Source organism: Apis cerana, linkage group LG8 (assembly GCF_029169275.1).
Source record: "Apis cerana isolate GH-2021 linkage group LG8, AcerK_1.0, whole genome shotgun sequence".
NCBI lineage: Eukaryota > Metazoa > Arthropoda > Insecta > Hymenoptera > Apidae > Apis > Apis cerana.
This window is the reverse complement of record NC_083859.1, coordinates 11,243,487-11,254,718: the sequence shown is the minus strand read 5'-3', so window position 1 is coordinate 11,254,718 and position 11,232 is coordinate 11,243,487. Positions and strand designations below refer to the sequence as shown.

Sequence of the window (11,232 nt, the reverse complement as noted above, 5' to 3'; positions counted from 1 at the left end):
GATATTTGATTTTGAAAAATATGTGTTTAAAATATGAATGTGTGTCTAATTAACGTACCTTGTTTGTGATTACGTATCAAAAGCATCAAATATAAACAAGAAGAACTAATAATGGAAAAAAAATGGAAATAAAATTAAAAATTGAAGAGTTAGAAGCGCCATCTCTAGAGATGGATGCCGTGGATGAAACAAAATATAGATGAGAATAAATAATAAAAGAAGAAAAGAGATAAATTAAGAATTGAGAATTAGCGCTGTCTCTTGAGTACTTTTAGAAAGAGGATTCTTTAAAGAGATATTTTTTATATTCAAGAGTAGTAGTATAAATATTTAATTCTTATTATATCCTTTTCTATTTTTTTTTTTGTATTTAATTTTCATATTCTGAAGATAACGCTAATTTCAATATTTTTACTTTATCTCTGTCTTTTTTTTATTCTTCTTATTTATATTTATTTTGGAAAATTTATATATAAATTTATATAATTTATTTCAACAATTTCAATATCACATTAATTTTATTGTTTTAAAATAAAATTAATAGAATAGGTAACTATAATATATATATAGTAATAGAAATACATAGCTATTCTGACTGTATTATATTAAATAATACATATATACGTATATTATATATTATATGTATTATTTACACATAGATATATGTTATTTTTAAATATATGCGAAATAGATCTTTCTATGCTTTCACAATCGATGTTTTAAAATTATTTCACATTAAACGTAAAATTTTATAATATTTTAGACTTATTATTTCTGCATTTCATTCAAAGTTTTATATTAAATATTAATTAATCGAACTTTTTATAAATGTTTTATTGAGTAAAATATAACATTTAATATAATTATAATGATAATATTTAATATTTAATAATCATAACTTTAATATTTAATTTTATTTAAATAAAAATGTATTTTTATATTTTAAAATATAATTTATATTTTTTTTTAAATTCAAGTTAAATATTTTTCTTTACGACATAATTTTTTTAATATTTTTCTTTATACTATAATATAAAACAATGTAAAAAGCAATTGAAAAATATGGATTTTTAAATACTAGATTTTTTAATATAGATTGAAATTGTTTAAGAAGAGGAAAATTTCTATAGCTCACTTCAATTTGGAATACCAATAGTTCAAAAATGGCGACTACCGCTAATTACGCTTTTTCTTCTGATGGTGAATATTTTGCACATTGTGGAAATGATGGAAAATTAAAAATTTGGGATACTAATACTGGTCGTTTAAAACAAGAATATGTTTCCAATTTTCATCTTTCTTCTCCATGTTGTATTTTGGAATGGCTTTACATCAATTCTCGTACCACAAATACATCGGTAAACCATGTGCTTCTTTATTTCATATCTTAATGTTAAATTTTTTTATTTTATTACATATTCATTTTATGTATTATAATAAAATAAAAATTCTTTTAAATATAAACTATTTTTTAAATCTCATTGCTCAACATGAATGTTTATATTCTTTAATTAATCATACTTTATTATTGCTTTATAGGTTATGTTTTCCATGCTTTTTACAATTTTTTATAAATTTTATATTATAAGAGATACTATAATTGGGTTTTTAAAAATATTTTTAAAATACAAATATATTTTATTTCATGAATTCGTTCTTTTTAATCATATTTATTATTAAATTATGTTTATTTTAATAAAATTGTATTTGAGGTTATAACTTTTATTCGCTATTAAATTTAATTAATAAATATTATATAAATATAGAGATTTGAATATTTTAATAATTTTTAGCCTTCGCCATGGAAAAAACGCAGAAGAAAATCAATTTCAGAAGAATCCATTCAAAAGGGTATTATTGCTATGGGTTCAACAAATGGAAAAATTACACTTTATGATACGACAACTTCCTCGGTTACTGCGCAATTAGATGGCCATTCTGGTTCAGTTACTGCAGCAACATGGTCTGAAAATGTTGGGTTCATCACTGCATCAGATGATCATCATATTATTCAATGGAATCTTCAAGAAAATGGTGTAAAATGTAAATGGAAATCAGGAAAAGGAAAAACTACATCATTAGCAGTATCAACAGATGGAAATAATTTATTATCAGGAGAAAGAGTTATCAAATGGTGGGATTTAAATACTAAGCAATTAATAAGAACATTCACAGGTCATGCTAATCAAGTGACATGTCTTCATACTATAAAAATGACATCTGGAAATAATTATGTTATTAGTGGTGCTTATGGTGATGGTTATCTCAGTGTTTGGGCATTAGATGAAGTAAGATATTTTTTTTTCTTTTTATCTTAAAGTTTTTTATTAATAATTTATGCTTATAATATTCATATAATATTGTGTTTGATCCCTTGTGATTATTGTTTTATTGTGTGTTTTGAAATATCTTACAAGATAATTGCAAAAAATAGCAATGAATGAAGCATTCATAAAACAATAAAAAAAGTACCATTTTTCTACAAGTAATTTTTTAATAATTAAATAAATAATTACATAATAAAATAATGTTTTTTTTTTAGTTTTAAGAATTTTTAGAATGTTGATAATACAATATTATTTGTTTTAAAATGTTTTTAAAATGATTATTGTTAATGATTAAAATGATTTTTCATGAAAAGATAAATTGAAATTATGAATTTGAAATTATAAATAACATTTTTTTAAATAAAATTTTATTTTCAATATTTTTCTATTATAAATTTATATATTTTATAGAATATTACACATTTTTCAATATTAATATATTAAAAAATTAATAAATCTTATGTAATAATATGTATATATTTCATTATATTTCATTAATTAAGAAAATATTTTCAGCAAAGAAATGAAAGAACTTCTGTAGCAAGTTTAGCCTTACAAGATGATCCAATAAGTGTTTCTGCAAATGTCTCAGCAAATTCTCAAGTAATGGTTTTAGTTGTAACAAGATCTGGACAAGCACAGTTATTTCAATATCAACCAAATGGTCGATCAAAACCTTTAAAACCCAGTTTAAATATTGCGGTTGCTTCTGATATAAGTCAAAAAGATGAAGTACAACAAATTTCTATTTTAAATGCAATGTTAACAGATGATCAGAAATTATTATTAGCATATGGAACATATCTTAATCCTACATTTGAAAAAGTGATACCAGATTTTTCTGATAAAGTACAGTATTTAGTGCGTTCAGAATACAAAAAAAATAAAGAGAGAAAAGAAGAAATTTCTAAAGTAAAATCAACTATAATCGAAGACAATGTTGAATACCTTCCACCAGGTATTTTTTTTTAAACATTTAATTTATTATTATTTTATTAATACATAATATAAAATTTATTTTTATCTTTTAAAATATTTAAAATATTTTATTTAAATTTGTAATATATAAATCAAATATAAATTAAAAATGTAATATTTTTTTCTATATAATATTTTTTTCTAACTTGGTTTTGTTTTGTTTTTTTTTTTTGTTTTTTGTTTTTTTTAGGAATAATAGAAACTACGCAAAAAAAGAGTAAAAACAGTTCAGGATCTCAATTGTTATTGAAAGACAGATTGGAAAACTTAAGCTTAAGTGCTGAAAGCAGTTCTATAGGCAAAACTATTAGTACAGGTAACAACAGGACACAACTTCTAATACAAGGCTTGAACAGTAAAGATAAAACTATTTTGAGTAATATCTTGCTCACAAAGAATGAGTCCATTATTAAAAATACTATTGCTAAACTACCAATACAAGCAATTGGACCACTTCTTAAAGAACTCACTATCCTTCTCCAGGGTAAAACTTACACGTAAGATTTTTCAAATGTTAATTATTTTTAAAATATTTTTTTTTTGTTATACTTAATCCCTTAATTGCAAACGCACATTTAAAAAAATCATTTACGAAAGAAAACGTATTTCTTATGAAGTTAACATAATATTATATTTTATCATTTTATTCATTTAACGAAATTGTGAAATTATATACGAATATTTCAAAATATAACTTTGAATTTTCAGAAAAAAAATGTAAAAATCACTTTCTTATTTCAAGATTTTTATCTAATGTTTTGTTTAATAAATCAAAGTGATATAATAAAATTTCTTCGATTTATATCAAAATAATCGTGAATTAACAGAATATTTTTTTTAATTCATGGACAGAAAATTGTGACATTCATTTACACAATAAAAGTCAATTATGATTAAAAATAATATTATTGTTATATTTATTTTGGAAAAAAAATCTTAAGTTATATTTTTTAATAATATTGTGTAAATGATAAAATCAATTTTTAATTTTTTTCAAGAAAGTAAATGTTAATATGATTTTTAAAAATTATTTTAAAAATAAAAATCTATATAAATAAATGCAATCGATATTTTCTTCACATCTTACAGTGAATTCATAAATTATTTTTTATACTTTTCTCCATAAAATTGTAAAAACTATATTAACTGAAGAATTCGCGTTGACTACGAGCATTAGTATAAAATTGGAACTTGGTCAAATATATTTTTCGTCGAATCAAGACTGTAAAGTGAAACAAAATTATATTATTATAATAATTATTAATACTCTAAATACGCGGCTCGGATTCGGAAGTAGAACAGATTTAAGGTATGAATCTTTAGTAACTCGCGTTTATTGATCAAAGAAATTTCTTATTGATTAAAAAATGTTGCAGCATATGAAATAAATAATAAATTGAATTCGATTTATTGTAATAAATTGTTAATTCCCGTCTTACTATATTCATCCTTAATGGCTGTCTTATAAATTATATCTTTTTCTACTTTTTAATCATTATATTATAGGAGTAAAATTGCTGTGCGATGGTTGGAAGCATTGCTAACAACACATGCAGGACATTTATTATCACAAGCAGATCTTGTGGAATTATTCGGACCAATTTTAAGTTCAATAGATGCTAAACTAGCTCTTTTGACAGAACTCTCAAAACTTAAAGGTCGAGTTTCTCTTGTCACTGGTCAAATTTCTCAAACAATGGAAGAACATGATAAAGATGTTACCGAAAATTGTCTCGTTTATCAAGATTCAGGTTCATAATAAAATTTTATTTTATTGTAATTGCTTATTTTTTGTTAGATTTGTCAGATTTATTATTTTAACTTTTTAAAAAATGCAATTTATAAATTAAAGAATTATTTTTATCTTATAATATTTATTTAAAATTTATTTCGTTAGATTCATCAGACGAAGATGGTGGAATTGAAGATGAGGATTTAGAAAGTGAATCCGATGAAGATTGGGAACAAATGTCAAATCAAGAGGATGAAGTGATTCAAGATGATCAAGATGATCAAGAACAGCAAAATGATGAGGATGTCAAGAGTATGAATTCTGATCATGAAGATGATGAATTTATATCCAGCTGAATATTAATTTAGGTAAAATTAAGAGAAGAAAATTATAAAAAAGAATATATTAGAATTTCAAATTATGGTTAAATAATATTATTTAAATGTACAAGAAATTTAAATTATGTTTAAACAAATTTAAATTAATAAATTTGACAATCTCATTAAATTATTTTATATTATATTAATACTATTCGAAAAATAAATTAATTTTACTATAATTACTATAAATTGATTATATAATAACATTATTAAAATATAGTATTTTGTCTGTTTTAGTGAACGTTGGAGTTCCTGAATATAAAGAATTTGAAAAAAAAAATTAAAATGTTGAATAAATACCGTTTTTTTACAAAAACTATTAAATATAAAAAATTAAATATATCTGTATTCCAATCATCTCTATTAAAAATGAGAAGTTATTTTATGCTTCTGATTTAAGTTAAAAATAAATAATAAGTATTTACATAGGAATAAATTTTTTTTCTTTTTTTTTTCTTTTCTTTTTTCTTTTTTTTTTTAATGATAATTACATTAATTTAATATTACTATTACACAAAATTTTGTAATGATTATCTATTTCCTTTTCCTTTACTATTTTTTTAAAAATTCGCGCCTTTCTGTCTTCATGATGGAGAACTTTAATCTAATTTTTTAATTTTGAGGTTAGGTGACCAAATGATGAATAACGTATGAATATTTTTTATCAAAAAAGTAATGAGTTCAAAGAGTTTTTACAAATTTATTTAAACGAATGAAAGTTGATAAAACATAATAATTTATTCAAATTTTTTAATCGCTTTTTAATATGGTGAGTAAAAAATAGTTTAATACAGATTAATATTTATTAAGGTTAAAAGATTTAAAAGTTAATTTTTTTTTTAGATATTATTGTATTATATTATAAATTTATTTATACATTATTTGTACATTTCTCTGGATTTGGATAAAATATAATTTATATAATTTTTAATTAATTTATTATAGAATATCAAATTATAAATATTTTAATATTTATTATTATTTACATATAGAAATTTTTAATTTGTATTTTAGCCAGTGTTAAAACATGATATTGAACTTCCAACTTCAGTTCCTGAATTATTATTGGAAAAACATGCAAACTTTTTACTTTCTTATGGCACTGATAAGGATGAATATGTAAGTATTATATTTATTTTAAAAATTTTTTCATAGAATATTCAATAATAACAATTTTTATTTTAAATATTGTTATTATCAATTTTTAAGTGGAATTTATATGATCAAAATTTTATTATATAACAATTTATTTATATTTTATATATTTTGTATATGATATAAAGATTAATTGCACATATATATTAAAATTGAACTTATTATATAATTAATAGAGATATTATTAAATTTTAGATGTATTGTATGACAGAGCATATGAGAATGTCTGGAATGTATTGGGGTTTAACTGCATTGGATCTTATGGGTAAATTGGAACAAACAAATCGAAATGAAGTATTGGAATTTATTGCTCAGTGTCAAACAGAAAGTGGTGGTATAGCTGCTAGTTTACAACACGACCCGCATATTCTTTATACTTTGAGTGCAGTTCAAATATTATGTATATATGATGCATTGGACACTATTGATATAGAAAAAGTTATAAAATATGTAAAAGAAAGACAACAACCAGATGGAAGTTTTACTGGTGACATTTGGGGTGAAATTGATATGAGATTTTCTTTTTGTGCTGTGGCAACGTTATCTCTTTTGGCAAGTAAAACTTTTTAAATATTTATATATGCATGTATATAAAAAATACATATATATATATAAAATTATTTATATTAAATAAAATTTTTTGTTAATTATTTTAAATTAGTTAATCATTTTAAAATAGATTTTAAAAATATTATTTTAGAATCGATTAGATGCAATAGATATTAACAAGGCAGTTGAATTTGTAATGAAATGTATGAATTTTGATGGTGGTTTTGGATCAAAGCCTGGAGCTGAAAGCCATGCTGGTATGATTTACTGCTCCATAGGACTTTTATCAATAACTGGTAATTTTTTTTTTTTCTAAATATTTAATACAATAAAATGCAATTCATTGAATCCTTATTGGAGAATCAATAATATAAAGATATTAAATATTTCCAGGTAATCTTCATTTAATAGATGCAGATCAATTAAGTTGGTGGCTTTGTGAAAGACAACTTCCATCTGGAGGTTTAAATGGTAGGCCAGAAAAGTTGCCTGATGTTTGCTATTCTTGGTGGGTTCTTTCTGCGCTTACAATTTTAGGACGTCTTCATTGGGTTAATAAAGAACAATTGGTATATATTTTTTTATATATATTATTTTAAAAAATAGATTAACAAATTATTAAAAGAGTATTTTATCATTTGATTATTTTTTCATTGGTTATTTTTACAGTTAAATTAAAAGAAACAAAATAATATTCAATAATTGGTAATATTTTTTATAATTAATATTTTTTTCTTATTAGATAATAACATGTTCGTTGATTTGAAAATAATATGTTTTATCATTTATCATTAGAAATTGTATATGTAGTTTTTTACAGTTGTGAAAATGAATAATTATTCTATTTATAATATTAGAGAACATGATACAAATTGGAATTATAAAATTATAAAATTTCTTATATTGAAACTCTTTTCTTTTTTTTTTTTCTTCCTAATTAAAAAATTTTTCAGTTGACAAAAAATTAAATCAAAAAAGCTTCATATTATGTTATACATCATTAGAAATCATTATATATTATATCATTAGAAATTAACAGTATAAAACAAGTTTCGTTATATTTTTATTATATTTTTATATTTTATATTTTTGATTTAATATTAATTTACAGGTAAAGTTTGTATTAGCATGTCAAGATACGGAATCAGGAGGATTTAGTGATCGTCCAGGCGATATTGCTGACCCTTTTCATACTCTTTTTGGCTTAACTGCGCTTTCCCTTTTAAATACTGATTATCCTTTAAAAAAAATTAACCCAACATACTGCATGCCTGAATATGTAATTCAAAGGTTACATTTAAAACCTTCAAGGCTCGACCAAAGTAATTGACGTTTAATTATAGAAAATTTTTTATTACATTTAAATATTTATGAAATACTATGACAAAAGTATAATATTAATCTTTTATATGAATTAGTTTCATTTATTATTTTATTTAAAGAATTCAATATTTTTTATTTAATTTTTAATTTAATTTTATTTTTTATTTACTGATATATTATAAAATAATAAATAATATTATGTAATACTTTAAATAAAAAAATAATTTATTAATACACATTATTTAATATAACTAAAACATATTGTTAAATTAATAAAATTAATAAAAATTTTATCATTACTTTTATCTCAACTTGAATATAATATATTACATTTGTAATAAAACTTAAATATAGTATGTTACATCATGTTACATTATATAATTAATTAATATTATGAAATTTTTGAAAATTTTAAATTGTAATTTATATTATTATTAATTTTATTATATTATTATTATTTTTAATTTGAATGAAATAAAATAAATAAAAAATAAAAATTTATTTCAAAAAAAAAGTTTATTAAAAACAAATATACTTTGCCAAAATTAAAATTTTTTAAAATTTTAATAAAATTAATATATAATTATTTTAGAATGTATAATAATTTTTAGAATGGAACTATAATTTCTTTATACTTATCATTATACTTATAGTTTTCTTATACTTAACAATATCAATAAAAATAATAATATTAATCAAAATTTATCATCTTTTCCAAAAAATTTTTAATATTTTAATAGGTAAATTTGTTAATTGTACATACACTGTTTGCTGCGATACATTATATTCTTCAAAAGAAAGATTGTGATATTCTGAAAAAAAATTAGTTTTTAATATGATTTATTGAAACAATATTAATTTTATGAATTAAGAGATATACCTAACTGATAAAGAAATTGTGAAACAGTATTTTCATTGCGAATTGTTGCTGCAATAATAGCATATCCATCCATAACAAAAGACAATAATTTTTTTAATCCTAATATTAATTCATAAAATGATTTGGCATCATATAAAATATCAGCTCCAATTATTATATCAGGTACAGTCCATTGTTCATTCACATATTTATTAATATCTTCCCATTTTAATTCCATTACTTTAATATCTGTATAATTATATTTTAATTGTAATTTCAATCTATCATATTTTAATTTTGATTGTATTTTGTTTTCATTATTCAATAAATTAAATTTAATATTTTCAGAAACCATTTCAAGAACAGTTTTATGACCATCTGTAAATATATATTGTTTGGGAAAACAATTTTTAATAATACACAATCCTGTTAATCCAACTCCACAACCTAATTCTAAAACAACTTTCCCATAGAATTTGTTCTTATTTTTCATGCACCATTTACTTAATTCTATAGCTCCCTACAAATCATAAATGATATTACAATTCAAAAATATAAAAATCATTCGTACAATATAAATATATTATAATAAATATATATAATTATTACCTGCCAACTACATAATCCTGTTGTACCTTCTGATATAATATGTGTGCTTTCTTTTATACTAACACAATCATTTTCTATTAAAAAGTGTCGATAATGAATAGATTCTTTGATTGTGGAAGATATTAAATTACAATATGTAATATACATAATATCACAAATTTCACCATTTTTCTCTTCAATCTATATTAAAAAGTATATTTAATTTTAATTTTTTTTATAAATATTAATTTAATTACCTTATTCATAAGCCATTTTAAGAATGCTCTTTGATAAGATTGTTTTATTGGATATTTTTTAATTAAATCACTATTTACTGTGTTTTTTAAAATTTCCTCTTGTTTTTCTAAATTAAGCAAATAATCGATACTTTCTTGAGAAGATTGAAGCTATATATAATATTTTAAAATTATTTAATTACTTAAGAAATTATTTAAAAAATATAAAATTTATATACATACAAATATCTCCATTGTATTTATCGATGTGCAAGAGAGAAAATATTTAATTAAATTATTCATATCAAATATATTGCAATTCATTTTATTGTATAAATATATTTTATAATAATTTTATAATATAATTAATATAATTAATAATAATTTTTAATTTTATAATATTAAATTTTTATGATATAAATCTTTTAAATATTTATTTTTATCAATAAATGTATAAAATAATTTATTTAATTCATAAAAATTTATATTTAATTAATGTTATATATACAAAAATAGAAATTTAAAAAATTTAAAAAAATATATTTGTTAATTAAATATTTTTTAGATTTTTTATTTTACAATAAAAATATTATACTTCACATTATATATTTATTTTTAGTATTAATCTATAAATGTTTATATGTATTTTGACATTTAAATATAATAATTTTTCATCATTGAAATATTTGTCTAAATTCAATTATATTGACTTAAAAGTAACAATAATAAAATTACCATTTCTTTTTTTTTTTTTTTGTTTATGTAGTAATATTTATTTTTTCATTTTTAAAATTATTAATTCTTATCATGCAAGTATATATGTATATATGTATATAATATATATATGTTATTTTAAAAATAAATAATATTTAATATGATTTATATTCAAATTAAATAAAAAAACAAACTAAAATAAATAAATTGTCCAAAATAAACCAATAAAAAACTAGGACTTCGAATCACTAGATAAATTGAGATACCATTATAAGAAGTTTCGCACTTTCTAAATAACTTCATATTCATATTTTTTAAGAAAGAACTGTCTCAAGCTTATATAAATCTCAATAAATTTTAATAGTTGCTTATTTTCTTTGCAACTAATGAC

At 20.3% G+C, this 11,232-nt stretch overlaps 3 protein-coding genes across 4 annotated transcripts; 2 read left to right on the top strand and 1 right to left on the bottom strand.

The window, feature by feature from the left end:
- The first annotated feature begins 1,130 nt into the window (after positions 1–1,130).
- On the top strand, positions 1,131–5,733 carry LOC108000048 (WD repeat-containing protein 43). Its single transcript, XM_017060189.3, has 7 exons — positions 1,131–1,358; positions 1,794–2,288; positions 2,844–3,285; positions 3,496–3,802; positions 4,812–5,056; positions 5,203–5,405; positions 5,655–5,733. The coding sequence occupies exons 1-6, from the start codon at positions 1,164–1,166 to the stop codon at positions 5,391–5,393; spliced, it is 1,875 nt and encodes a 624-aa protein (XP_016915678.1). The 5' UTR covers positions 1,131–1,163; the 3' UTR covers positions 5,394–5,405; positions 5,655–5,733.
- Positions 5,734–5,878: 145 nt separating this feature from the next.
- Positions 5,879–8,958, top strand: LOC107999956 (geranylgeranyl transferase type-2 subunit beta). The gene is made up of 6 exons (XM_017060028.3): positions 5,879–6,186; positions 6,432–6,536; positions 6,768–7,124; positions 7,273–7,417; positions 7,515–7,690; positions 8,233–8,958. Exons 1-6 carry the CDS (start codon positions 6,184–6,186, stop codon positions 8,449–8,451), a joined length of 1,005 nt encoding a protein of 334 aa, XP_016915517.1. The 5' UTR covers positions 5,879–6,183; the 3' UTR covers positions 8,452–8,958.
- LOC107999969 (protein-lysine N-methyltransferase EEF2KMT) lies at positions 8,293–10,871 on the bottom strand. Of its 2 annotated transcripts, none has more exons than XM_017060044.3 (5): positions 10,371–10,871; positions 10,149–10,298; positions 9,913–10,092; positions 9,325–9,823; positions 8,293–9,256 (listed from the first exon to the last, which is right to left on the bottom strand). In XM_017060044.3, the coding sequence occupies exons 1-5, from the start codon at positions 10,449–10,451 to the stop codon at positions 9,150–9,152; spliced, it is 1,017 nt and encodes a 338-aa protein (XP_016915533.1). In that variant the 5' UTR covers positions 10,452–10,871; the 3' UTR covers positions 8,293–9,149. The 2 variants fall into 2 exon arrangements, with proteins under 2 accessions (XP_016915533.1, XP_016915534.1); XM_017060045.3 differs by having other exon boundaries at positions 9,330–9,823.
- Between the last annotated feature and the right edge of the window lie 361 nt (positions 10,872–11,232).